This window comes from Capronia epimyces, assembly GCF_000585565.1.
Source record: "Capronia epimyces CBS 606.96 chromosome Unknown aczIQ-supercont1.8, whole genome shotgun sequence".
Taxonomy (NCBI): domain Eukaryota; kingdom Fungi; phylum Ascomycota; class Eurotiomycetes; order Chaetothyriales; family Herpotrichiellaceae; genus Capronia; species Capronia epimyces.
Genome location: NW_006912911.1, coordinates 220,857 through 248,493, shown reverse-complemented (window position 1 = coordinate 248,493; position 27,637 = coordinate 220,857). Strand labels below are relative to the sequence as shown.

Here is a 27,637-nt window from a genome sequence, read left to right as displayed (position 1 = left end):
GTCGTTTGCGGGCCCTGACAGTTGAAGGGGGATGTTACCGTGTCTCCCAGGCGCGAAGGTTATACTCAGATACTGTGAATCAGGTTGGGACCGCGAGAGACATGCAGATGAAAGATGAGGCGGGCGGGACTCAGAGGGTGTGATAACAAGGCTGGATAAGCGACTTGAATGGACCAGAACCACCGTAGATGCAGCCGGGCTTGCCAGAGACGAGCACCGCCATGGAAGATTCTGATCGCGAAATATCCGTCCTGGTCGATCGAAGGGGCAACGGGGCGTCGCGACTGTGGATCGAGCCGTATCAGGAGTGGATGAGGTCGACCGAGTCGAGTCGGGCGTTGACTTTCCGAGGCAGGGTGGTTGTATGCTGGAGAGGGTGGCGTGGCCCGTGTCAGAGGAGGTGGAAGAAGGTCGTCAAGGGTATTTGAACACGACGCAACTTGAGCCTGGCGTCTGTTGAAGCAGATGACAAGCTGACTCGAATGGGAATGAGGTGGTGAACAGCTGGGGCAAGTAGTATTTAGTGGCTAGTCTGAGTAGTACCTGGTCGGAAGGGCTTGGTGGGGATGGAGAAGTCTCGGATGCTGGTAGGAAGATGGATGCGTGGATCTGACGATCAATCACAACATGCACGAACCGCGAGACAATGGTGGATCGAGGATGCGATGAGCATTGAGGACACATGCAGCGGATGGGGAAAGATGAATAATAATAGATGATGGGCCCGTACTCCGTACGTCAAGCAGTGCGAACCCGAACAGTGTTCGTAGTTAGTCTGTAGTCTGCAGTCTGCAGTCTGCGGTCTGCAAAACCTGTGCCGTGCCCAGGTGTCAGGACGCTGGCGGCGGCGGCGGCGGCGTCCCCAAAGATCCGAGAAGCAAGCCATCCGCATCTGGATTAGCACAATGGGAACTAGTACCCCTAGTACATATATCAGGATGTTTCCAGAGGAAGCTTCGTGCTAGGTTCGAACTAATTCCTGACTAGGCGCCTTACTCCGTACCGCTGTTCTTGTTACAAATTAGTACGGGGTACTAGTACCTCTCTCAGGTAGCTAGATACCAGATGGTTCGAGCACAAGTGGTCAACAGTCCCCCGGGGGGCCCAGGCGTCTGGGTCACAGTCGAAATACGGATACAGGCGCATGAACAGTTACAGAGTCTGAATAGCCGTGCTCGGGTACCCAGGTGAGCAGGTATGGAGGTATTAAGTAACTGTACAAAAGCCCAGACACCTACCTAGTATATTGTACAGCGGTACTACTATTCCTACCTAGGTTGATGTACTTGAGCTCTCAGGCACCTAGTCAGGTGTCAGCCAAGTGCCTTAGCAAACAGCTTCTAAGTAGGAGAGCAGTCTAGGTACCGAGTACTATGTACCTAAACCGAGCCAGATCCTACTACCTAGGTAGTAACACTCCATGGCCGATAAGGGCCTTTTAGCTGTCTACCTAGGTCGGGTAGGGTATCTACAACCTGTAGATACGGAGAACCATCACCCTACTGACTCGTCGTCCTAAGCCGAAGTCCTAAGGATCCCTAGGTCCCTCACCTGTTAGGCACCTGAGGTGTCCAAAGTACTCCGTACGGATACTCCGTACTTTCTTTATATGACCGGGGTCTGTATTTCACTAACAAATGACTAACATTAGGCCCTGGATAACGCCCGTTCAGCCCGCGCCTTCTCCCGAGACGAGGGTCCCCCTGCTTTGTTGAGCGCCACTGTATCTCTTGTTGGTTACCATAAAATGCACCCTGGTCTTTGCATGGCCAACGCTGCAGTGTTGCCTCCGGTCTGTTTCATTGTTCTGTTAGATCCTGTTCCCCAGCTTCAGTTATTTTGGTTGGACACATGATGTTCTATTCATACATACTCAGTACGAGTACAGTGTCTGTGTCTTGACCTCGGCCATTTCATGCTCGCTCCGAGCTCCATCCATCATTGGGCCACTCCAGCAATACTCCGTACAAGAATACGTACCTGTATCCTACTGTCCTGTCAAACGCCACCCGTTGCTGAGAATCACAGACCCGCTTCGCTTCCTAGACCCATAGAAAGCTGCCAGCTTTTTGTCGGCTGCGGTGGTGCTCCCGAAGAACTACGGAATACGGAGTACGTACTCTGTAAATGCAGTGTACACTGTACAGAGAGGTACTAACCTAGCCCTAGTCCAATGTTACAGTTTGTCTTTTTGACAGGTCGCGGCGTTAGCTAGAGTTTTGCCCCCGATCTTTCTTCAAAAAAATGCGGACTCCACAGAAGTTGATCGCCAACACAGAGTACGGAGTACTGCATAGTGTATAGCAAATACCCATGGAGACTAAGTACCGATGAGGCTGAGGCTAATTTTATACTCGTCAACAGTGGCACGGTGGTGGCACACACGTGTCTGTCATAATTACAACTTACAGAATAGATGCCAACATCGCATGCCATCCTTCTGGTTGATCTTCCGTGATTTCGTGTCGCGTCATCGGGCTGTTCGCTGTTAGGCCAAGAGCGCACAAAACATGTACGTAGTGAGTAACCAGGTGGAAACGGACTCTCCATTGCAACGTGTCACTTTTCTGCCACGCGCAAGCTGTGTTAGGCAATGATGCACAACTTGAACAAAGACCCCGGCACTCGGCCCCTCTCTCTCTCTCTCTCTCTGCCAACGTGAGGGGTTATTTGCAGATCAACTGTGCTCTCAACTTGATCGGCGAATGTGGAAGAGGACTTCCGTGATTGCATCGCCTGGTCGATCGTAACCTGTTGTATCCTTTTGGACTCTGGGCCGCAAACAGTAAAGAGAAGCCGTCAGTGCCTTGGTAACCCAGGATGCTCTCACGAACGAACATCCAACACAACATTCTTCGGACTGCCCATATTTGCATCCGTCCAAGTTTCGAGACTCTCATTCGCCTTTTAGACCCGTCTCGACCCGACCGCTTTTCTGGCCTTCACCTCGCCAATTGCGACGTGTTCCAAACTGTTTTTTTGACACTGTGCATGCGCTAAAGAACGGTTAGACCTCGCCGAGATCATCCGATAGATGTTGCGTATCAACAGGCATGTGGAAAGATATCAGAGGATGTCAAAAATGTATAAATCATGCTCGCTGCAAACGAGCCTGCTTGTGACCATGACCACGTTCGTTAATTAGTCCAAACACCAAAGCATATCAGTCGCCCGTAGGGCAAAATTAAGGTTAGACGCCATATGTCCCATATCAAGTGTACGCAATTCGTGCGGTGAATCCCTCAATCCTAGGCACCCACGCTCATTTCTCGCCTTCGTGCTTTGTAGCTACACCTTCATTGGCCTTTTTCGCGAGTGCTCGGACGACGCCTCGATCCTCGGATCCCTGACGATTGAAAGATTCTGTGCGCACTTTCTCATTATGCGCTTTGGCGGCCTGGAGCTCGCGTTCGGTGGGTTTGTATGTGTTGGCTACGCCGCCTGATGCCAATAGTCAGCCAATGCCGACTTGCTTTCTGCACCTCCCAACAGCACATACCTCTACCGGTGTGATACGATCCTTCTGGAAGGGTGATGCCCGGAACATCCACGTCTTGGGCGCGCCGCGCTTCTTCCGGGTGCTTAGGGTCATTCTTAGCCATGTTGCCTGCACCGCCTCGGCCAGTAGTGTAGGTTTTGGACTTCAACGTGGGTGTGCTTTCGGGTTCGAATTTGGGTGACCGGGCGGATTTGACGGTGACATTGCCTGAGAAGATCTTGCGTCAGACAGGGCAGGGTCAACCAGTCCCGGGTTGGCTCTTCCACTCACCTGCACCACCCCGGCCGTAGGTGACAGCGGGAGCGGGTTTGGACATCTTCGACTTGTCGGTCTGATGATATGAGAAAAGTCAAACCGCCAGAGAGTATATTCCGGCAACACAGCGCAAGGATCACCGACTGGGTGGGGGCTCTGCTACAAAAAGAGAGGCTTTGGGAGCAGTGGTGACGGTGGACGGTCAAAGTCTGTTAATTACTCATGCATGTAGGTAGGTATAGAGTAACAGCAGGTTATTGAAGAGAATATCTACAGGGTAGGATATACCATCTTTTCTACTCAAGCCTACCCTGTGCTGGCGCGTGTGCTGCCAGAGTTTGCATCATTGCGCCTTTGGCTAGGCCAATGCAAGAAAAAGCTTTTGATGGTCACACGTACGGAGTGAAAAGAGCCTGGGGAGGATGACTGAATGACGCTCAGGCCAACGCGAAACAAAGACGTAAGAGAAACAGCCTCATTAGCCTTTGGGAGGTGGCATCACATCACCCAAGAGGCTAGAAGGGCTAAGAAAAGATCCATCAGGCTGGGCATTTCAAGTTCTTCCTGCGAGTGCTAGTTCTCCGCACTAAGGTAGCCGACCCAGGACCGAATTAGTAAGAGAGGCTTAGGGGCTTAGGCTCCTCACCTATGTACCTGAGGTACCAACCTACCTAACTAAGGTACACAAGAGATGTGCGGCTGCACACCCACAGGTTCTTATGGCCATTTTATGCCTAGTAATAGTACGAGTAGGTACTACTACTATCATATGCGGGATCAAAGCTGGAGGCAGCGAATGCAATTCTACCCCAATTTGTACAAATACCTACCTATGGTATTGTGCAGTTGTGGCTGGACAACCTAACACCAACATGGTGCTTGATTGTCAATCTGGTGACAGACAGCTCTATGCGTACAGATTATTCACAATCTGTCTTGCTCTATTCGGTCTGACCAGGCGAAGACTCTGCTTGTGCTAAAGCTCTGTAGTTCAGTTTGACCACGATGTTGCCGTGCCTGTACGGAGTACCACGGGTAAACATGCCTGAATAAGCGGTCCATGAGATGACGCAATGTATGTGTACTCACTGACTCAGAACCCTCGAGTGCCACTGCCATCATTAGAACAGCAATCTTCCCTCAAGCCACCGATGCTGACTAGATGGGAAGTGGACACGGATTGTGGCTGCAACCTACGTAACCTATCTATGGAGTACTCCGTACTTTGGTTCCTACCTTAGGTTAGGGAAGTAGCATTGCACCTGGCAGGTGCCTGGGAGCCTTAGCCCTCAGGCGTCATCTTACCGATAAGCCGCCCGCAAGCTTAAGTTGCCGTTAGGCACTCGTATAGGGACTCTCCCGCCTAATCACACGCTTCCGTGCTCTGCTCCTTCCCCGCCATTCGCCTGTGCAGAGTTGAAATGCAGGAACTATGGCGCCGGCTTACCGTGCCTACCCAGGTTTCTGAACTTTCCCATGCCTGCCTGTTGGCTGAGGCTGCCTTGTATTTCAACGCGTAGCGTCTGATAATTCTCGAGCCATGACTTCATTCATTTGACTTGATCTCACCAGCACCGGCGGCGAGAAATATCGTTGCTCTTCATCCTTAGTTCTTGTATCCGTATTACCCCTTCGTTCTTTGTCGATACTGTTTCTCCTTGCAGCTTCTCAGGACTCTGTTGCTAGAGCTTTTTGTGTTGACGTTGACGAGCAAACTATGAGATAGCTGTCCGTTCTCCAATCCAGCAACGAGTTCTGTTCGCAGAGCTGCCTTTGCATCTGCATCATGCCCCCTAAGACTCGCCAGAGCACTCGTCAGGTCTACCTGCTGCCTCTCACCGATGCCGGCGCACCGGACGTTCCCCAAGAATATATCTACCTTCCTGCGCCTATCGATCCCCCCTACTACCTGAGGTTTGCCATCGAAGGGACAAGCTCAATATGCCGTCAAGGAAGTCTCTGGCTCAATATACCCGAACCCGGCCAACCGTTCGATCGAAATCATTTCCGCGAGTACAAGCTGCATCCGGACTTCAATCGGACCCTCGAGATTGATGTGCCCATTACCTGCGCTGGAGCATTTTCCTTCTACACCACCTACACCCCCCTGCCCGAATTTTCGGTTGAAGATGTCGAAACGCCTCAGCCGACTCGTACGCAAACCTACTATGTCGACATTGAGCCAAAATTAACCTTGGCCGGTTCGAGCCTGCCCTTGGATGCTTTGGGCATTTTCTCGGTCGTCTCTAAGTTCATGGGCAAATATCCGGAGGATTGGGACAAGCACTTCAGAGGTATAAGTGCGAGAGGCTACAATATGGTTCATTTCACTCCGTTGCAACAGAGGGGAGAGTCCAATTCACCTTACAGCTTGTACGACCAATTGGCTTTCGACGAAGAGCTCTTTCCTGGGGGAGAAATTGATATCGCAAAGATGGTAAAGTCAATGGAACAAGAGTACGAGCTGCTAGGTCTGACTGATGTCGTCTTCAATCATACCGCCAACAATAGCAAGTGGCTAGAAGAGCATCCAGAAGTGGGCTACAATATTGTGACTGCACCGTGGCTGGAGTCGGCACTGGAGCTTGATGACGCTCTCCTTGAGTACAGCGAGCAGCTCGAGTCGCTCGGCCTGCCGACCGTCTTCAACAGTACTAGTGACCTGGATCGGGCTGTCGATGGAATCAAAGCACACGTTGTCAACAAAATTCGTTTGTGGGAGTACTTCGTCTGCGACGTCGTATCCGACACAAAAGCCGTTGTTGACGCCTGGAAAAGGGGAGCCACCAAGCTGCCAATAGGGGGATTCGAGGATGCCGTTGGTGGCGGACTTGATTCACTGAAATCATGGTCACTCTATCAGAAAGCAAATTTTCTCAAAGAAAAGGGGCTCCTTAATGGTCTGCGTATAGATGGCCGCTTTTCTCGGAAACTCAATCCTGAGATTGCATCGGCAATGTTGACGGTTTTGTATGGACGGTACGAAGATGGCGCAGATTTCCATGCAGCTGAAGAGGCAATAACGGCAATTCTAAATGAGCTGAATCTTCCTTTCTACCAGGAATACGATGCAGACGTTGCGTCTATCCTCGATCAGGTCAAAGGCAGATTACAGTACACTCGGCTGGACCCAAACGGCCCGAAGTTGGGCCCGGTCACCAAGGAAAACCCTTTGATCGAGACCTACTTTGCTCGACTTCCGTTGAATGAGACAACCAAGAAGCACGATCCCAGGTCATTGTCACTGGCTGTCAATGGGTGGATCTGGGCTGCAGATGCCATGAAAGACAATGCGGGCCCGGACTGGCGACCTTACCTCAGAAGGGAACTCATTCCATGGAGCGACTGTGTCAAACTGCGGTACGGCAAAGGACCGGAGGATAGTCCCTACTTGTGGGAGCACATGACAAAATACGTTCGACTGATGGCTAAATACTTCACCGCCTTTCGAATTGACAATTGTCATTCCACTCCAATCCATGTTGCAGAGTATCTACTCGACGAAGCAAGAAAGGTTCAGCCGAACTTGGCTATATTTGCCGAACTATTTACCGGCAACGAAGAGACCGACTACGTCTTTGTAAAGCGACTCGGCCTCAGTGCCTTGATTCGAGAGGCCATGCAGGCTTGGAGCACACAAGAACTGAGCAGAATCGTGCATCGTCATTGTGGACGACCTATTGGCAGTTTCGAGATCAATGTGCCTCAACGATCGAAGCACCATCCTAACAGTACTGTTAGTGAAGATGGGCCAAGGCCCAAAGAGGTAGTCAAGCATATCAGACAGAGTCCAGTGCATGCTTTGTTCATGGATTGCACCCATGATAATGAGATGCCGGCTCAAAAGCGTGACGCGCGAGACACCTTGCCCACAGCCGCTCTAGTCAACATGTGTGCATGTGCTACGGGCAGCGTGATGGGGTTCGACGAGATATACCCAAAGCTGGTTGAAATCGTGCATGAGCACCGTACGTACACATCCGCGAGCTCCGAGGGAGAAGTCAAAACCGATGGGGCGGAAGGAGGAATCGCCGGGGTCAAGAAGATCTTGAACCAGATCCACACTATGATGGGCAAAGACGGCTATGATGAGACTTTTCTTCACCATGAAGGCGAACTAATCACCCTCCACAGGGTGCATCCAGATTCCCGCAAGGGATATTTTCTCATCGCACACACGGCTTTTCCCGGTTCGGGTAATGGCAATGGTGGTTTGAGTCCCGTCCACCTAGCTGGCACTAAAGCTCGCCAGCTTGGGGCCTGGGTGCTGGAGGTGGATCAGAGCAGTGAAGCAAAAGAATCTGCTTTCTCCGATGAAGAGCACCTCGTTGGGTTACCATCCCGGGTCAAACAGATCAAAGGCGCTACTATCGAGTCTGACAACGGCGACACTACCATCACCATAGCAGATTTCTTCCCACCTGGGTCAATTGCTCTTTTCGAAACGTGGGTTCCCTCCGCAGAGCATTCTCTCGGCCTCGGTGCGTTCATCGCAAGTGGGACAGAGGAAGGCTTTGGAGAACTTGACCACACTGATCTCAATTCTGTCCTTTATCGGTGCGAGGCAGAAGAGCGCGATTCGAGCTCTGGCCAAGACGGCGTCTACCACATACCTGGATACGGTCCTTTGGTATATGCCGGGCTTCAAGGATGGTGGAGTGTCCTCGAGAATATTGTCCGACGAAACGACCTTGGCCATCCTCTTTGCAACCATCTTCGCGCAGGGCAATGGGCATTGGATTTCATTGTCGGGCGCCTGGAAAAGATTTCTGACCGCGAAGGACACTCACAGCTCCGGAAACCCGCCCAGTGGTTCAAAGAGCGGTTTGATGCGGTACGCCTTATTCCAAGTTTCCTTTTACCGCGTTACTTTGCTTTAATCGTCCAGAGCGCATACAATGCTGCATTCAAGAGAGCAATGGCTTTGATGAGCACGAACATTCGACAAGGCCAGGATTTCCTTCAGAGTCTAGCGATGATGAGCGTACAAATGGAGGGAAATGTCAAGTCTGCATCGTTGTGGCCAACTAGGAGTGTGCCCTGCCTTGCGGCAGGATTACCTCACTTCTCCGTGGAGTGGGCCAGATGCTGGGGTCGAGATGTATTCATCTCGTTGCGCGGCCTATTTTTGTGTACCGGTCAATTCGAAGCAGCCAAAGAGCACATCATAGCTTTTGGAAGTGTCTTGAAGCATGGACTGATTCCCAACTTGCTGAGTAGCGGTGCGGCTCCCCGGTACAACTCGAGAGACTCTCCCTGGTTCTTCCTTCAGAACATCCAAGACTACACCAAGATCGTTCCAAATGGGCTATCGATTCTGCAAGAAAAGGTCCCCCGTCGATTCCTTCCATACGACGACACATGGTTTCCCTATGACGATCCCCGCGCGTACTCCACCGAGTCCACCGTGGAGGAGATAGTCCAGGAAATCTTGCAACGTCATGCGTCTGGATTGTCGTTTCGGGAATATAATGCTGGACCTGAGTTGGACATGCAAATGAGGCCCGAGGGATTCCAGATTGATGTACAAGTGGATTGGAAGACGGGGATCATTTTCGGAGGCAATCAGTTCAATTGTGGAACTTGGATGGACAAAATGGGCGAGAGCGAACGAGCCGGCAGCAAAGGGATCCCTGGGACGCCCCGAGACGGGGCAGCCGTGGAGATCACGGGGCTCTCCTACAGTGCACTGCGATGGGTTTCTGAACTTCACGAGCAGGGGAAGTACCAGTACTCGGGAGTCGTGATCGACGAGGGAGAAAAGATCTCCTTCACTGAATGGGCAGATCGCATCAAAGCAAACTTTGAACGGTGTTACTGGATTCCGGTGGACCCAAGAGATGATGTTGACGGTGACATCAACACCAAGCTTATCAACCGTCGCGGTATCTACAAAGACTTGTATCGGTCCGGGAAACCGTACGAGGACTACCAACTCCGACCGAACTATTCCATCGCTATGACGGTGGCCCCTGATTTATTCACGCCTCAGAGGGCACTGGTGGCATTGAAGATGGCAGATGACGTTCTGCGTGGACCAACAGGGATGGCAACGCTTGATCCATCGGACCTGAACTACCGTCCCTACTACAACAACTCGGAAGATTCGGCGAACTTTGCAACGTCAAAAGGAAGAAACTATCATCAAGGGCCGGAATGGTTGTGGCCAACTGGATTCTTTTTGCGAGCATTACTCAAGTTTGACATCAAGCGACGAGACACTGCCGCAGCTCGGTTAGAATCATACCAACAGGTGACACAGCGTTTGGCCGGGTGCAAACAAGCAATCAAAGACAGTCCCTGGAAGGGGCTGACGGAGCTGACTAACAAAGACGGGACTTTCTGCGCAGATTCGGTATGTTATTGCCCAAGACTGCTTGACTCTGGTTATACTGACTGTCATATAGTCACCCACTCAGGCATGGTCTGGGGGATGCTTGATCGACCTGTTCCACGATGCATTGTCATTCGCACGCGAAGTGAAAGAGGCCAAAACTAATGGGGTATAGCTAGATGTTCAAGGAGATGCGGGCGCACTCTGACTCCAGCTAAGAGTATAAATGCCAGGACCTACGGAGTACAGGGCAATAGATACATGATGTGCGGATGGATAGACGGCTGGAGACAGATTGGTCAAGGGGCTGGGGGTGAGAGATTGGGTCGCCGACAAAACCACTGCTGTGGTGAAGGCCCTCAATGACCATCATTATGAATATTATATATTAGAGAATACCATTGTCTCAATCATGAGTCGAAGAAGATCTGACAAGGCTGTGGATAGGTACAATCCTGCTCGGTACCTGAGTTCTCCGTACTCATTCCGTGCAGTGCCACTGGGTGAGATGAAGAGCCTCAGCCTCGCCCTCAAGTCAGCGGCAAGGCTGGACTGCCATGTCCGCCAATCGGGGAGTCGGTATTTGTTGCACGGTGCAAGTCCCAGCGTGCCAGTGCCAGTGTCAGTTGCGTCATGGCAGGAAAATCCAGAGGTGATATCACACCAGACCGGTCGAGACCTTTAGGCTTTTACCCATCTTTGGTGGGACTGGTAATACCTAGTGTTAGTACTGGGCCGTACTAGGCAAGGGGCTCGGCTCGGCTACCTACCTAGGTACTAGAACGGCGTAACATAGTACGGAGTACGTACTACTAGTAATTAAATTTCTGGATGGCGGGCGACTTCAACAGTCACCGCCGTCGTCGCAGCCTCACATTCGCTTTTCCTGTCGACAATATCCGTACATCACTTGGTCTGGTTGCGCATCCGACTTCCTTCTACGCGTAGGTTTTCTTCCTGGCTCCTCCTGTCTCCTCCTGTCGACTTATCTGTCCTCGTTGCAATTATGGCTGTGAGTATCCCCGGGCGCTCTCTCTTACTACAATGTCCCCGCATGTTGTCCAGCAACAAGCCTCTTACACACTTGCTCGCTCACTAACTTTCTGAGGAACACAGTCCTACTACATTACCAACCCCAATGTCGGGAATAGAGAGAGCTCAGAAGACTGGCGGAGTATGTCCCCCCGCCTGGTCCATCTTGATCGTCTCATTGTCTGACTCATTCGTCCAACAGTCCGAGGATACAATCCTCTCACACCGCCAGGCCTATTACAACATGAAATTTCTCAGACCGATGCCTCGAAAGCTACTGTCCTCAAAGGCCGCGACGACTGCGTTGCCGTGATCCAAAACACGGACCCGAACCGACGTCTGCTAGTCATCGTCGGACCCTGCTCCATCCATGACCCTGTCTCCGCGCTCGATTACTGTGATCGGCTTTTGAAGCTGAAGGAAAAGTACCAGGATGACCTCGTCATCGTGATGCGGTCATACCTTGAAAAGCCTCGTACAACGGTTGGATGGAAGGGGCTCATCAACGACCCCGAGATCGATGGCAGTTTCTTGATCAACAAAGGCCTGAGATTGAGTCGGCAGTTGTTCGTCGATCTGACAAACAAGGGCATGCCAATCGCTAGTGAAATGCTGGACACCATCTCACCGCAGTTCTTGGCTGATTTGCTGAGCATTGGCGCCGTGGGTGCTAGGACCACAGAGTCACAACTTCACCGAGAACTGGCCTCGGGTTTGTCATTCCCTGTGGGCTTCAAGAACGGCACGGATGGCACGTTAGGCGTTGCAATTGACGCGATCGGCGCGGTTCAACATCCTCACCATTTCCTTTCAGTGACAAAGCCGGGCGTCGTGGCCATTGTGGGCACCGTGGGTAACGAAGACTGCTTCGTGATCTTGCGTGGTGGCACCACGGGGACCAATTACGACAAGGAAAGCATCCACAAGGCGAAGGCGAGCTTGATTGCCAAGAACCTCAACCCTAGAGTCATGGTGGATTGTTCGCACGGCAACAGCGAGAAACAGCATAAGAACCAGCTAAAGGTCGCCAGCGTGCTGGCTGATCAGATAGAGGAAGGAGAGGAGGGTATATTGGGCGTCATGATCGAAAGTCATATCAATGAAGGTAATTCACCCGCCCAGCCCCCCCCCCGTTGGTGCAACACTGTTTCAGTCCCCCGTGTCTGCAATTCAAATGAGACAATTACTGATGTTTTTGGCTTTATCCATCCAGGCAACCAAAAAGTGCCTTCAGAAGGCAAGGCAGGCCTGAAATATGGCGTCTCCATCACCGACGCCTGCATAGGCTGGGAAGACACGGAACAGGTGCTCGAGAGGCTAGCCGCTGCCGTGCAGAAACGCAGACAAAAACTCGGCGCGAAAATCGTCAATGGCACAACAGCGGCTGTGAATGGTAATGGGCATGCTTGAGGATGATACTGATTCATATTCGTGAACGAGAAAGAGGAGCGACGATGTGCATCTATAAAATCAGGGACCCGGACTGAGCGACGAGGTCATCATCATACACAGGGTCGAAACGGGGTTCAAACAGTAGGGTACCCTTCATCTCTGGAGAGACGGGGCGTTTCGAGGCGTCGTTTTCTCTAAAGCACCCCAGCATATAATTGGCGAGGCTAGGGTTAGGGTTGTAAAAAGTCATCAACACTGCTCTTTTACATGGAGATAAATGGAAAGAAAGCAAACAAAAGGAAGGGGATGGGATGGGAACGAAGCCGAGTTCTTCCAGCTCTTACTCTTGCGCGTGGCTACCTTCTACAGGTCGGCCGGTGCAAGCAACATACTTACTAGTTACTGCCATTCCACGCACTATATCCGTACGCAGTTCTGGACCAGTACAGTAATGCACGATACTCGGATCAAGAATGTGATATCGTCTGTGCTATGTGCCAGCACATGTAGGGGAGGCCGCAGCTACAGCTGCACCGTTTAGAGCCGTACGGAGTACGAGTAGCTGATATTGTTAAAATATTGAGGACTCGGAGCATTCCCCAGCCGCATCTACAAGTCCTCCACTATTCCTGAATATCTATATTGTATGTAGTCAGGGTGCGCCCTCCACCCCCATCTCGCTCAGACAGAACCTAACCTGGTGGGAGGGGAGGTGAAGTTGAAGTTGAAGTTGAAGTAAAGCAAGCCAACTGGAACGGAATGGAAAAGAAGCGGCTGTCACAATGTCGAGCTCTAAAAGATAAGTTTTTGCATGCTGCCTATGTATACAGGTATACAACCAAGTGGGTGTGTGGGTGTCAATGACTGGACGGTGTTATTGTTAAGAAAAGACTAGCCAACTACATGTAGATCGACGTCCAGCGTCGACTTCCTACTCGGCCGGCGTGCCGACTTCTCTGGGGTGCATAGATGTCGAATCAATCGACCTTAGATTCCCACCTCCCTCTACCACTGCCACCATCACCAACCTTGAAGCTAGTTCTCCTCCTCGTAGTGGTAGGGATAGTAGTAGTAGTCTCCCTCGTCGACTTGGTCGGGCATGGGACCGCTATTCCCGGGGCCCATGGGCGCGCGGAAACGAGTCGGGACCTCGGGACGCGCCACGGGATAGAAGACCTTCTTGTGCAGGGCCACGTTGGCGTCGGCGTCGGCGTCACGACGACGCAGACCCATGCCCAGCGTCCGGCTTTGCTGCTTGAAGTTCAGGTTGCGGATGTTCGGGTTTCCGGTCACCAGCCCCATGAACGGCTTGCTCGTCTGGTAGTCGTACCATTTATACTGCTTCAGTTGGATCCCTCCTCGACGGGCCAGCCGGCGAGGCGAAGGCTCCTCAGGCGAGAAGTCGAGGTTGACGGCGCGGCGGGCTAGGCGTGCAGCCTGGACGTCGCCGTCATCGTCGTCATCATCATAGTCATAGCCCTGGTACTCGTTGTTGTCAGGCGCAGGGCCATGGGAGCCGCGCGGACCAAACCCAATGCCACCAGGGACGTTGTGTTGGCCTTGATAAGGGTGCTGGTCGCCGTCGTTGTCGCCTTGGACATCGCCTTGCCCTTGGTATGGCATGCCATTGCCTTTTCCTTGACCCGGACCCATGGCTCCTCGCGGACCTCCACTCTGTCCCGGATTGCTGGAGGGCGTCCAGCGCCTCTCGATGTAGAGTCCTTCCTCGGGATAGTAGACTGGAACAGACTCGGGAGCGGGAGGAGGAGTTGGGGTCGCCACTGCTTCGGAAGTGGTACTCGGCGGAGAGGGCAGGGCACTAGCCTGGGCTATAGTGTAGGCCAGGATGACTGCAACTGTTGATGCTGTCAACTGCATGGTGACTTACTTTTCGATACTTCTTTTTCTTCCTGTTTTACTGTTATAAGTCTGTGGGGTGTATACAAGATAGACAACAAGAGGGTATCACTGGCCGGCGCATTCTTATATCGTGATTCCCTTTGAGGGATATCACATAAAGAACAGCGTAGGGCAGGCCTGGCAGAGATGCGGCAGTAGGACTGAGTCCTCCATCATGATGCTGAGCGGAGAAAGGAAAAACTAAAGAACAGGGCTGCAAAGAGACATGAATAGAAGATACAAAGTTGCTGGTCACAAGGAGAGAGATGGAATAATGAAACATCGGCTTGGGCTATGCCCAATGTCGACTTCAATAAGGGTAAACTAGACTCAGAATTGACTTGAATAGAGTCTCGAGGCCGCAAATGTGTCTGAATAAGATCCAAATATGTCACCTTACCCTTTCCGGACAGAGCCTCGTGTAGCGATCAGAGTTTCAAGAGAGAATGCAGGTTCAAACGTCTGGAAGGGTGAAGGTGTCAGTGACATTCCAAATGCTCGCTAAGAGAGTGCTGTCAAAACCCGTCGCTAAATCGCTGTGAAGGAAAATCATGAAACTGGTGGTAGAAAGAACTTCGAATGCAAGAATGAGTCCCCATTAAACCGCTGCTGCTTCTCCATTCAGCTCTTCTATCGGTTCTGTCGGTTGTGAAGAACAGCCTTCCTTATCAGCATCGGCATGCGTCGGATCTTCCTTGACTTTTACCGGGGGAGAGGCGGCTGCCACGTCGGGCAATGTGCCTCGATCACTGCCGGGATCGTTCTCTTTATTCTCGTCCTGATGATCTTTGGACGGTGGCAGGTGCATCTTCGGCGGTGTTTGGTGTTTCGCAGCATCTTTGGGCTTGTGAGACGCTGCGGCCTTTGGTCTGGGTGGACTGTTGGTTTGGATCTTCTCGTGGACTTTCCGAGCACTGCTTGCGGTAGGCCTCATCATTCGTGCTAAGAACCCGTCATCGGGTTTGCTAATGCTAACCCGAGATTTGGGTCTGTCATGACCATTTGATAAAGAGGCATGTGATGTTTTCTTCGCCAATGTAGATGTAGTGGATGACGTGCTCGCTCGAGGAGGTCGTACCGATGTGGAGGATGGCTTTTTGGCGACAGATTTACGGGAGTTGGGCTCGGTGGGTGAGCGGAGTGCTTCGAGTTTGGCACTGGACGCTGCTGTGGATGCGATTACGACAGGAGGAAGCTTCGTTGGTCTGGTTGGTGACTTGGGTTTCACAGTCTCCTGTCTTCTGGCAGCCTTGGGTGATGTTGGAGTCCGTTCTTTCTTCGCACTTTCTGTTGCCGGCTTGGGCTGGGATCGCGTATCTAACTTTTGAGCGCTTGACTGTCTCCTGTCTCCTTCGGAAGCATCCTGCTTGGCTGCGTCTCTGGCTCTCTGCGCCGCTTTTGCCGATTCCATGACACCTCTAATCTTTGCTGGACCTCCTCTGAGATGTGCCGTTGGCGAGGTCTGCGATTGGGGCGAAGGTCTGGAGGTGACAGGAGATTTGGGAGCAGGTTTCGTCATGGCCTGTCTTGTAGGAGGAGCCTTGACTGGCTGGGCGCTTTTCGTCGTCTGAAGGGTGGTGGTGGGTGGAGGTCCTTGCAGGCTTGCCTTAGCAGCTTCCATCTTCTGAACAATCTCCGCAGCCTTTGTCTCATCGTTCGGTTTCGACGGTGATTTGGAGAGCTTTTCCCGTAGCAATCCGGAAGACAGAGCCTCACCGAACTTCCTCGCCTCTGAAGTATCCTTTGGGGGCGTGCTATCAACAAAAGCGGAGCCTTTCAAAATAGTTCCCAAACCACCTTCCATGGCGTTGTCTGTAGAGTGTGCATGTTCAGGCTTTGATGCCGTCTGTACTTTCACCGGCGGCTGTGTCTTGGCCAGGGGATGGTCTTCATTGCCGCCGCCCATTGTATGACTCTCCTTGAGTTCGCCTTGGCTGCTCACTGCACTGTTTATCCTTCGAAGGCCGAGAATGGGTGCACCTCCGTTGTCACCGGTTTTTTCGACTGCGACGAAGCTTGCCCGAACTTTACTGACAGGCCTACTATTGTTGGAGAGTTCTGAAGGGTTCGGAGATCGGCCTCGGCTTGGGGGAGACGTTGACTGATCGCTGGCCTTATTCTCGAACATGGCCCGAAGGTTTCGCACTCCGCCGCTTCCAGAGTTGGCAGACATGACTATAAACGCAGTAGCGGTCAGCAATCAGTCTTGCGGGAGGAAGTGGCAGGTGGAGGGAAACAGGCAGAATTTCTATTCACCACTGGCACCGGGAGTCAACATTGGGTCCGCATTTTGAGCAAACCAGATGACAGGCAGTTGATACTAGAACAAAGGTGGATCTGGGGTCTTGCATGCGCGATGCCAACAGGGGGAAATTCGAGACGTGTTTGACTTCATACGTCTGCCGCTGCAAGCTTGATGCCGAATGGGTAGTGGGCTACCTAGTATCCGTACTTACACCCGAGTTTTGCTTGATGTCCAGTGGACTAGTTGGTTATTGCTGCTTGAGGTACGGAGGTGGTCGATTATGAGACCACCGGGTTCAACGACGCGTCGGGATGGTTGTACGGATACGTAGCTCTGAATTCGCTGTTCAGGGGCGCGTAATGTCCACAGTGCTGCACGTGACTCAGGTGTGGCGCTCGGGGTAGATGTTTCTATTGTTTCTACTGGTGGTGTTATCTAGCCTTGAGGCACTATTGAACATGGTCGGCCCAAAGTCGTCGGTCACAGAAGCTGTGCGTGTGATTGAAAGCTGGATTGGTTCTGCGGAGTACGGAGTACTCAACATCTTAGCTAACAAAGCACAATCTCAAAGCCACCCGGGACCCTTAGGCTCGGCATACAACTACAATGAGCTGCGCTCATGTCAGTTTACCAACGAACGCCTCGTGCGTCCCCATGGACTGACCCAAGGATAACAAAAACGTCTGACTTGGAGGCTCTGTCGGTACTATGGAGTACTGGTATGTGTCCGTGCTACGGACGCATGTGCGGAAGGAATATCATTCTTCCGGCAGTCAACCCGATAACGATAAGAGCAACTTCGCATCTATGGCGTGCGCCTGCGGAGGGCTAAGGAGGCATTCAGTCATGGACGCCTTCACCTCTCGCCAGAGAACCGCGTATGTGAATGTGTATTCCGTACTCTTTTCAATTCATATCCTTGAGGAACTGTGGTGTCGTCCTACATACTCCTGCCTTAGCATCCCTGCTACCATCCCGCTAGCATGTCTTCGAAGTCTGAGCTCGATCCTCTCCTCCCTCGAAACGACCCCGCTCCAGAGATACAAGGCGACGGGTATTCGAGTCTTAGAGGATACACCGATGACAAGCCTTCAGAGGCGCAGTCTTTGGCTCAGAAAGATGGTAGCATTGACATCGAGGAAGACGAAGACGATACGCAACTGTCGCCATTGACGTCGGCCAGATCTGCCTTGAGCACCATCAGCGCAATATTCACAATCGTTGTCTTTGTCGGCTTCGTGATAGCTTTCCTGGGCCCGAGCTTTCAAAATGACAACCCTATACCCTTACCACATAACCCTCCTTCCACAATCTCGGACCGGGTCTTTTCTATTCTGGACGGGACCCCGTTGATTGACGGACACAATGATCTTGCCATCTTCATCCGAGATGCATATAAGAATAAAATACACTCCAAGGAGTTCAAGGACAAATTTGAAAATGGAGGCTTGGAATTGAATGTTGACCTCCCACGCCTACGGCGAGGTCAAGCTGGAGGTGCTCTTTGGAGCGCCTTTGTGGCTTGTCCAGATGATGCCAGCGACAACTTCTCAGACGAGACCTATTCCACCGCTGTGGCGCATACCCTCTCCCAGATTGACTTAGTACGTCGACTCCAGAGTCACTATTCGAATAACTTTACTTCTGCAACAGCTCCATTGTCCGAGGCGCTGTCCAAGTTCCATGCTTCAAGATCCCTGATCTCTCCGATAAGCATTGAGGGACTACATCAAATCCCCCAGTCTGCCCCCTTATCCACGCTTCGGTTGTACCATACTTTGGGCGTTCGTGCAGCTACACTTACCTGGAACTGTCACAATGCTTTTGCTGATGCTGCATTAATCTCGTCAAGAGGAGAGACAACGGTCGCACCCTACCACCGTGGTGGTCTGACGCCAGCGGGCAGGGAGGTTATCCATGAAATGAACCGTCTCGGAATACTCGTGGACATTTCCCATACGTCGTACTGGACCCAGAAAGCGGTCCTCAGCAACGGAACCTCTGCGGCTCCAGTCATCTTCTCACACTCATCGGCCTTCGCCCTCTGTCAGCACCCCCGAAATGTGCACGATGATATCTTGGATCTGGTGAAAGAGACTCGGAGCTTAGTGATGATCAACTTCTCCCCGGCCTTCATTTCTTGCCTACTGCCTCCGAACTCAAGCGTGCTTCCAGAGTTCTACGAAAAGAACAACACTTTGCATCAAGTGGCTCGACATATCATATATGTTGGCGAAAAGATTGGCTACGATTATGTCGGGCTAGGAAGTGATTTCGATGGTATCGGCGAGCTGACTCCTAGAGGCCTGGAAGGGGTTGACAAGTTCCCCGATCTGATTGCGGAGTTGTTGCGTCTGGGAGTGAGCGATAAGGATGCTGGCAAAGTCGCTGGGGGGAATTTCCTTCGAGTCTGGAGGACCGCAGAAGGAATTGCAAAAGGTCTACAGAGGAAGACGCAGGAGGGTGAAGACGAAGTCAGTGGGTGGTAAGCTAGCGTGATGTTGATGTTTTCAACGAGCACACGGTCACTGTTGCTGTTGCTGTTTCTGTTACTTTTTGCTGTTACTACTACTATTGCAAATGCATAGTAATGCATCGGTCATGAAATTACTCTTCTCTAGCCCGGCGAATGGGTCCCTGCCACGCAGCACGAGGGACCCGCCTCCTGGGCCCACCGGAAAGGGAATTTTGTCTCTCACACAACCTACAATTGGTGCAAAAAGCGAAATGAGGTCGGCAGAAGACTCACCGCCGCGGCATATCGGAAACCTGACGAAAAAAAAGATTCGAAATCGATCAAAAGATGCTCTCAGACGGGGAATTGAACCCCGGTCACCGGCGAAATTGCTTGACAAGCCGGTATCATACCACTAGACCATCTGAGATGGATGAATCTCACCGGGTGATTCTTGGGCCAAATTGAGGTAGTTTAATTCATGAGGTTGCGATTTTATGAGCGGGAGACGGTCGTGAGTCAGCGTGTATGCCACTGCAGGGCAAGCCAGTGTGCCCCCAAGCATGCCAAGATATATTGGACCTCCAGACACAAACTTCGCTTTCAACTTCAACTTCAACCTCGACTTGAAGGTTTTATACTTGGTACATGCCGGTAGTTGTACTGTAGTACTGTACTACACATCCGGCTACGGGTGGCTATCAATGTCCACATACCATCCCACCCTTTCTTTTCCCTCATCGTCGTACCAATCCTGAACATATACAAGGTTGGCGTGGCGCCCATAGGGTTGCCCTTTCCACTGTGACCTTAGGGGCTGCAACCCCGTCTCTTCAAGGTAGCTGGAGGCCAATTCAGGCAGTGTGCCACCGCGACCGTACTCTCCTGAACTTGGTGGTCGACGGGCTGCAATCTCACCCCAGAGTTTGCTCATCATCCTCCACCACCGAGCAGTCGTCGGAGTTCACGACCACGCCGTAATTCTTGGCTGCTCCCTCGAAAGTGACAGAGACGTCGATGCACGTCCGTGGCCACGGCCTCAGTCGAGCGTGTCAGGGGATGAGGATGCCGGCCATTGATACTCCGGCATAGGGGCTTTCTTCTCTGTGAAGCCCAGCGCCGAGGCCCCAGCCATGGCCAACCTGTCCAGCTTCGTCCGCGTCACGAAAGCCAGAATCGCATTCCTGATTCTGATTCCCCACTGCGTCTGCGGATTGAAGAGCTGCATCGCGTTATCCCCGCCCTGTGAGGCCTTTGCAAACGGCAGCATGATCTCTTCATACCGCCCCAAGGCCGGTGCGACATCGCCCGCATGACTCAACAGCTCTCCGGCCAGGACGTAGCCACCAATGATTGCGAGGCTGGTGCCAAAGCCAGGCGTCGCGTAGGCGGCATCGCCAAGCAGGACGACGTGGCCATGCTGGATTTGGGATGATCTGACCTGTCCGAACAGCGAGCAGTAGAAGTCGTCGCTTTCGCGCATCCCTTGCAACACCTCTGGTGTCACCCAGCCTGCGTCGCGGAACAGTTCTTCCATCAACTGCATGTAGCTTTCATTGCCTTGGCGAACAGCTTGATTGAGTCTGTCCTTCATTTCCACGTCTCCCTTGGTGGTCACATTCATGAGATTGCCTCTCGTCCGGCCGGCAGGGTCGGGGTCGGGCCGCAGGAAGACAGCGCGCCCACCCGTGGCGTTGTACCACTTTGCCAGGCGGCTCCCCTGCAGCAGGTCGCTCTTGATGGTGAAATATGCCACATGAACGCCCTCGTCGTACAGTTGCTCCTGCGGTTTGCTGTTCAACATCATGCCGCGAATCTTCGAGCCCAGGCCATCTGCGCCCACGAGCAGGTCGTACTTCTTACTTTCCTTGCTCTTGGTGAACGTGACTACCACGCCATCGTCGCGCTGCTCAAAATGGTCGACAGACTCGTCAAAGATGAGGTTAACCCGCCCGATGATCGGATCAATGAAGATCTTCGCAAGTGCCCCGCGGAAGATCTCGTACTCAGATGTGATACTCTGAATGTCTGATCTGCCAGTGGCTCGGAGCGTTGCCACAGCCTTGCCGTTGGCGTCAACGAATTCTATGCCCTCTTCTTTGGTGGTTTGATTGCGGATCTCCTGTTCCGCGTCCATCCATTTGATGATGTCCACGGCTGAGCTGCGGATGTCGACGCTGGCACCAGTCAAGCGGAGGGCAGGATCGCGCTCGACTATGGTGATGTTGGCATTGGGATAGGCACGGAGCAGCCAGAATGCAAAGACACTACCCGCGATGCCGGAGCCAGAGATCAGGACATTGATGTTTGACATGGGGCGGCGATAGTCACACCACCTTGTTCTTTTGTTCTTTCAACACACCTTTGCGACACCTTCACGGCGGCTGGTTCTGACTGAGTGACTACCAGCATATAAATGGCTATCGGAACACCATGACGCCATGACTTTTCTTAGTTACCGCACCTTAAAGATGAAACAATGTTGCCTAGTCTAGGTAGGCAACAGCCGATAATGATACGCTGTAATGCGTCAGTAGTATTGGCTAAGGCCTATCAGATTCAGGTATGTCAAGCCACTTCACGGGGATGCACTGCATGTAGTTCAGAGTGCTGTACTTCGTACTCCGTAATCTGTACGGAGTACTCTGTTACTGTTATAGGTGGCAGGTGGGCTCTTCAGGCCCCTTTCCTTCACAGCCTCGGTTCTTAGCGAGAGACAAGCTGACTAAGTCCAGTAGCATGTCACGTGCCATGATGGGTGAGCATCATGTGCACTCAAGATAAAGAGGACCCTCTGTACCTCAAGGTTTCATCTCTTCCACGCTTTGTATGGACATTTAGCGCTCTGGTAGAGCGAATCCTGGTGTTGATATGAGAGAGTGGTGAAGAAGGTGACTGGAAGGAATTGTTGGTGGTGCAGCCGAGGTTCCGCAGGTTCTGGATTACTGATGATGACAGACAGGCTAGGATAACTTTTACCGTTTGTCTACAGATACTCTTGCTACCTATATATCTACGGCCAATGTCTAGTTCTCGGAGCGGACAGAACATGGTGAGGGCCTGAACCGGCCATCACGAGTCACGAGACACCAACAAGGACTGGCCGTCATCAGCATGTCAAAAAACACTTCAAAGAAACCCGTCATCGCCGTTGTAGGCGCAGGGCCTGGCATCGGCGAAGCTGTCGCGCGCCGCTTCACCGCCGAGGGCTTCGTGGTCGCGCTCCTGGCCCGGACCGAAGACAAGCTGCAGAAGATGGCAGAAGGCATAGATGCCGACTACGGCCGAAACACCGCTCACTACTACATTACCGACCTACGTGAAGAGCAGTCCGTCATCTCCAGCTTCGGCCGCCTCCGCAGCGATCTCGGTCCGGTCAGCGTGCTGGTGTATAACGCGGGCGCGCGGCGCGTGAACGGCCGGTCGCTGCTGGACACCACGACCGAGGAGTTCGAGGGTTTCACCAAGATCAACCTGTTCGGCGCCTTCTGGGCGACGAAATGCGTGTTGCCGGACATGCTGGCCGCGGGCCACGGAACCGTCATCTACACGGGCGCGACGGGCTCGCTGCGTGGCAACCCAGGGCTCAGCAGCTTCTCGCCGGGCAAGTTCGGTCTGCGCTCTCTGTCCCAGATCGTGGCGCGCGAGTACCAGGAAAAGGGCATCCACGCCGCCCACATCATCGTAGATACCCCCGTCGACGGCAAGCTGATTGGAGAGTGGTCGCGCCGGCAGTGGCAGCGCCAGGGGCAAGGCGACAAGCTGGACGACATCGACGCACATCTCGCCCGCCCGGCAGATCTCGCTCAGATCTACTGGTTTCTACACACACAGCCCAAGAGTGCTTGGACTCAAGAGTTGGACGTCCGGCCCCAGAAGGTCAGCATGTTCTCGAAGCTGTAATGAAGACATGCTGGTGGATGAGGAACAACGCTGCTGGGCAGTGGACACGGCTTTCACTGGCTTACGAGCCATGTTCGATACAGTACGGAGTACCATTACCTACATGTACTACATGTATGGTTGGAAAGTTGGATCTTGTACGGCGTACGGAGTAGTATATTTTTAGGGCTGGAAGGGTGGCTGGGGTCCTTAGGATCCTAATTGTGTCTACCCACCAAGCACCAGCGGAACATTGAGAACATTGAGAACACTGAGCCATCTCACGATCCGCTGCTACTCGTCCCATTGTTGTGAGTGGAAAATCAATTAATCGTTGGGTTGAAAGCCGTGGTGCCGGTGCCGGTGCCGGTGCCGGTAATTGGTTGATTAGTCGTCACTTCATAAGCCTCGGCACCGCAGTCACCTGTGACTGTGATTGGCTATCGGGAGACGACACCGGCTGACGGCGTAGTGTGCTCTGTGTTCACCCTGAAGTTCTACCTACCGAATAGATCAACCGTCAACCCTCTCGATGAAAGCTTGCTTGCTGCTGACTTGATACCAGCAGAGGTGAAGTGCAAGTGGCCCTGAAGGCTGTTGAGACACCCGTGGAGCAGAAACCGCCAGTCCAGGGGGGCACGATATCTGATATCTGATATCTGCGTTCCCAAGTGCCTCGAGGATAGGGATACTGTCCAAGCCAAGCCGGGCTCGAGACGCGCGAGGGAGAGGGGAACAGCAGAGCCTTGCTGGGCAAGGGCAGCCAACTCTCGGTCATGGCTCGACCACAAGGCGGAAAGCTGACCATCTATGTGGACTGTGGCAAGTATCTGGCTTGTTGACATGCCTGCGGTGTCCGAATCCTAATGTTGGGTGGCAGTGTCGCCGTATTCTTGGTTCGGCTTCACCAACACGATCCGCTATCGGCCGCTTCTCAATGCCTATGGAGTTTCAGTCGACATCATCCCGTTCTTCCTAGGGGCCGCTCGTGAGAATGTGGGAAACAAGTTCACCCCGACGCCACCGGTCAAGGAGCCCTTTGCCAAACAAGACTCGGAAATGACCGGGGAGTTGTTGGGACTCAGGGTGGTACGACCGAAGGATTTCCCAATCCTGTCTCTCTTTGTACGTCTCCGTCCCAAGCTCTAAGTTGTTCAGCAGCAGGCCCGTCGAACTGACCACAGGGCAGCCTGTACGGGTGGCTACTTGGGTGAAAGACCATTACCCTGCAGAAAAGTTCGAGGCTACGTTTCCCGCTTTCAGCTCCGCATACTGGAGCAGAGGCATCAACATCTCCACACCAGATGGCGTCCTCCAAGCTTTGGATGGAATCTTCCCTCCAGAAGAGATCAAGGAGATTATGCAGAAGGCGGTGACTCCGGAAAACAAGAAGAGGGTCGTTGATTTGACCATGAGTGCCGGAGCCTTTGGCGCGCCGTGGATTGTCGCAGTGAACTCGGACGGGCTGAGGAAAGACTGGTTCGGAAATGACCGGTGGGATCAAGTCTTCTATCACCTTGGTGTTCCATTCACCCCGGTAAGAATCCTACCCCCGGAAGAAGCAAAGGCGAAGCTGTGAGGCGTTGTGCTTGGAACTCAAGGATGCAGCGCCGTCTTTGGTCTGTGGTCTTTGGTCTTTTGTCTTTCGCAAGCCATGGGAGCAGGAACAGGGGCAGAGACCATGGTTGCTCCAACCATCTCAGAAGTATGGACGCGGTGGGTGCGAGGAATCTAACTGCTTGTGCTTGTGGCTTGCTGGAGACGGACCCCAGTTCAAGTTCAGCTACCATCCAGAGATGTATATGGTGGTCCTGGTATGCACAACGGATGTGTGTGCCTCTTCTGAGATCCAAGTTGCCGCATTGCTTCATTCATCAGTCCACCGCCATCAAAGGCGGCCTTCCAGAGGACAAGCCTCACCAGGCTGTGAATTGGATAGAGTCCTCCTGGTGGCCTTGACAAAGAGAGAGTTGGTGTCTGTGAGAATGTGTTTGTTTTGCCGCACCCATAGCACCTTTGACTTCACCTTCTCCTCACCGCGCCCTGAACCTGTATCCATCTTGCGCCGTTCATCATCGCAGCCCTTTGACATCGCGACATCGCGACATCGCGACATCATCACGACATCATCATCGTCGCACCAGCTGCTTTGGGACGAACCTGATCTCCCACAATCTCGGCGCTCTCGGCGCTCTCGGCGCTGGTCAAATATGTCTCGAAGACTCAGACCTTCTTCACGGCGTGAGCGTGACCATGAACCTCCTCTCCTGCATCATCCTCCACCTCAACCTCCATCTCCACGCCAACCTTACCTCTACGACATCTACGACGAAGAAGACGAAGACGATCCCTTTCTCCCCTTCCCTTACTCCCTGCACACCATGAACCCTCGAACTCAAACCCCTCCTGCGCCGGGCGAGCGGTCCCGCAGCCCCAGCATGGTGATCCATGTCGAACAAACCGTCACCGTCGAGACCGTCTACGAGGAGCCGCTCGCCGCCGACTCGACTGCCCGTCCCTTTGGCGACAACAGCAATTTCTACCAAGCCACCGTCTCTGCTGCCTCGCAACTTGCCCGGGCCCTCTTCTCTGCGCCAACCCCCCAGAGCCACCACATCCACGAACACGACGATGACAGCAACTTGCCTCTGACCCGTCCTCAAACCCGCAAATGGATCTGCACGGCAGTGCTCCTAGCCATGGCCAATCTCATAACATATGCGGTCGACAGTATGATGAGCGTGTTGGCTCCCACAATCGCATATGATATCGACGTTCAGGGCTTTCAGTGGCTCCTTGCAGGCCCTGCAATCGGTGCGGCAGCGACGGTTCTGGCAGCCGGCCAGCTCTATGCGGTTCTTCCGTTCAAGGCGGTTTACACCCTCTTCGTGGTTCTGCTCCTTCTCGGTATCATGTCACCTGGCTTCGCCTCATACATGACTTTCCTCTTCTACACACGCGTTCTCGTCGGCGTCGGTCTGGCCGGACAACAACTCGGTGCCCTCATCTTTCTCGGACACAACGGTCAGTTCGTCGACAAAGTGCGGCGCGATTTCTACATCAGCATCAGCACCGCGCTGGGCTTCATCATCGGTCCCATCTTGGGAGCCCTCTTCTCACACCGACACAAGCTGTGGGGTTGGGGCTTCTACGCAGCTGCCATGCTCCTGGCCCTCGTTCAGATCGTGCTCATCTACCTGCTGCCAAACAAGTTTGACATGGACCAGAATGCACTGTGGAACGTTGGAGACATTCTTGCCTGGGGCAGCTGGAGGGTGGTTGTACGCATCGACTTCCTGGGCTGTGTACTCAGCTTCTTTGGCATCCTCACGCTCCTCATCTCCTTCAATCTCGCCGGTTCCTGGATCGCCTGGTCGGACGCCTACCTGTACGTTCCGTTCGGAATGGGTGGAATACTCATGCTTCTGCTCTGCATCCAGCAGTACTTCCAAGTCTGCGCATCGCGGTTGACCCTTCTCTTCCCAACCCGATACCTCCGATGCTTCAAGACCACCGCACTGTTCATTCTAACCTTCCTCACTTCCGGCATTTTCCAGGCTGTCTTCGCCTACTCGGCCCTGTACCAGCTCCTCACGCGTCCAGGCCCGTCGCCAATCTCAACAGCATTCTATTTGTTGTTCAGCTTTACCGGTCCATACCTGATTCCCCTCATCATCGTACCGCTCTATTTCGGTGGTGGGCTCATCAAGAAATATCCGCGCGCGGCGAGCCTCAGTTTGTGGAGTGTCGTCATATCGGTGTTTCTGGTGACCGGCACACTGCTCCTCTTTCTCAACACACCTGCCCGACTCCCGCCGCAAGGGTTGCCGACAATTGCGAAGCAATTTGCCCTGGCCTGTATTGGATTCTGGTCGGCCGTCTCCCTGCCGCTGGCACATCAGATCTTGGATGTCTTCCAGCCGATTGATCCTCCCAACCCGCGCCAGAAGCACCCTTACCACAACCGCTCCTTCGTTCTTTTCGCGACATACCTCGGCGCCGCCGTGGCCTTGACAGTCACCGGCTCCATGTTCATGCACATCGGTCCGCGCGCCACGCTTAGTCTGCTCCATGAATATCAGGGCCAGCACCAACCCCACGGCATCGCGGCTACGCCAGAGGATGCTCGGATTCTCATGCTCGGCTACACTTTCATCCTGCAAGGCGAGACACCAGCACTGTTCGCCGCCAGCATTAGAGCCATCGAGAACACTTTCGGATCGATTTTCGCCGTCCCGCTGGGCTTTGCCATTCTCATGCTCCTCCTCAGCCTGGGTTACTTGATCGGCAAACTGTACCTGGACGGCTGGAAATTGAAAACCCTCACTGAGAGCGGCGTGCCGGACGATTGGCGCAAGGCCGTCGAACACCGCGGAAGGAGCCGTACACGAGTCGAGGCTGGAGGACGCGTGACCGAGTTGGAGGAGAGAGGCACCAGCAGCAGCGCGAATTTCGGAACCGCCACTCGTACAACCCACGTCCGCGGCCCTTGCACTCCAACGCTGCCTTGAGAGGATGTGCACAGGGCACTCGCCGGTCGAAAGACGACGCATTGTCGGCTCATGCGACCACCAGACACTCATGTTCGATTCGTATTAGCTGAGGGCTCAGCAGTTGATCGAGCTCACCGAGGAGAGGGAGCGA

At 53.1% G+C, this 27,637-nt stretch overlaps 10 protein-coding genes across 10 annotated transcripts; 6 read left to right on the top strand and 4 right to left on the bottom strand.

Annotated features, from left to right (window-relative positions):
- Positions 1 to 3,262: 3,262 nt before the first annotated feature.
- On the bottom strand, positions 3,263 to 3,815 carry A1O3_08497 (uncharacterized protein; the record flags this gene model as incomplete). The annotated part of the gene is made up of 3 exons (XM_007738594.1): positions 3,263 to 3,441; positions 3,500 to 3,706; positions 3,770 to 3,815. 3 exons carry the CDS (start codon positions 3,813 to 3,815, stop codon positions 3,263 to 3,265), a joined length of 432 nt encoding a protein of 143 aa, XP_007736784.1.
- Positions 3,816 to 5,540: 1,725 nt separating this feature from the next.
- A1O3_08496 (alpha amylase) lies at positions 5,541 to 10,263 on the top strand (the record flags this gene model as incomplete). The annotated part of the gene is made up of 2 exons (XM_007738593.1): positions 5,541 to 10,109; positions 10,162 to 10,263. The coding sequence occupies 2 exons, from the start codon at positions 5,541 to 5,543 to the stop codon at positions 10,261 to 10,263; spliced, it is 4,671 nt and encodes a 1,556-aa protein (XP_007736783.1).
- A 963-nt stretch (positions 10,264 to 11,226) lies between these two features.
- Positions 11,227 to 12,530, top strand: A1O3_08495 (3-deoxy-7-phosphoheptulonate synthase; the record flags this gene model as incomplete). Its single annotated transcript, XM_007738592.1, has 3 exons — positions 11,227 to 11,262; positions 11,379 to 12,225; positions 12,334 to 12,530. The coding sequence occupies 3 exons, from the start codon at positions 11,227 to 11,229 to the stop codon at positions 12,528 to 12,530; spliced, it is 1,080 nt and encodes a 359-aa protein (XP_007736782.1).
- A 1,017-nt stretch (positions 12,531 to 13,547) lies between these two features.
- Positions 13,548 to 14,390, bottom strand: A1O3_08494 (uncharacterized protein; the record flags this gene model as incomplete). The annotated part of the gene is made up of 1 exon (XM_007738591.1): positions 13,548 to 14,390. The coding sequence occupies one exon, from the start codon at positions 14,388 to 14,390 to the stop codon at positions 13,548 to 13,550; it is 843 nt and encodes a 280-aa protein (XP_007736781.1).
- Positions 14,391 to 15,009: 619 nt separating this feature from the next.
- On the bottom strand, positions 15,010 to 16,584 carry A1O3_08493 (uncharacterized protein; the record flags this gene model as incomplete). Its single annotated transcript, XM_007738590.1, has 1 exon — positions 15,010 to 16,584. One exon carries the CDS (start codon positions 16,582 to 16,584, stop codon positions 15,010 to 15,012), a length of 1,575 nt encoding a protein of 524 aa, XP_007736780.1.
- A 1,055-nt stretch (positions 16,585 to 17,639) lies between these two features.
- Positions 17,640 to 19,145, top strand: A1O3_08492 (membrane dipeptidase; the record flags this gene model as incomplete). Its single annotated transcript, XM_007738589.1, has 1 exon — positions 17,640 to 19,145. One exon carries the CDS (start codon positions 17,640 to 17,642, stop codon positions 19,143 to 19,145), a length of 1,506 nt encoding a protein of 501 aa, XP_007736779.1.
- A 1,005-nt stretch (positions 19,146 to 20,150) lies between these two features.
- Positions 20,151 to 21,425, bottom strand: A1O3_08490 (uncharacterized protein; the record flags this gene model as incomplete). The annotated part of the gene is made up of 1 exon (XM_007738588.1): positions 20,151 to 21,425. One exon carries the CDS (start codon positions 21,423 to 21,425, stop codon positions 20,151 to 20,153), a length of 1,275 nt encoding a protein of 424 aa, XP_007736778.1.
- Positions 21,426 to 22,225: 800 nt separating this feature from the next.
- On the top strand, positions 22,226 to 23,014 carry A1O3_08489 (uncharacterized protein; the record flags this gene model as incomplete). Its single annotated transcript, XM_007738587.1, has 1 exon — positions 22,226 to 23,014. The coding sequence occupies one exon, from the start codon at positions 22,226 to 22,228 to the stop codon at positions 23,012 to 23,014; it is 789 nt and encodes a 262-aa protein (XP_007736777.1).
- A 755-nt stretch (positions 23,015 to 23,769) lies between these two features.
- On the top strand, positions 23,770 to 24,572 carry A1O3_08488 (uncharacterized protein; the record flags this gene model as incomplete). The annotated part of the gene is made up of 3 exons (XM_007738586.1): positions 23,770 to 23,830; positions 23,874 to 24,118; positions 24,183 to 24,572. The coding sequence occupies 3 exons, from the start codon at positions 23,770 to 23,772 to the stop codon at positions 24,570 to 24,572; spliced, it is 696 nt and encodes a 231-aa protein (XP_007736776.1).
- Positions 24,573 to 25,374: 802 nt separating this feature from the next.
- On the top strand, positions 25,375 to 27,504 carry A1O3_08487 (uncharacterized protein; the record flags this gene model as incomplete). The annotated part of the gene is made up of 1 exon (XM_007738585.1): positions 25,375 to 27,504. The coding sequence occupies one exon, from the start codon at positions 25,375 to 25,377 to the stop codon at positions 27,502 to 27,504; it is 2,130 nt and encodes a 709-aa protein (XP_007736775.1).
- Between the last annotated feature and the right edge of the window lie 133 nt (positions 27,505 to 27,637).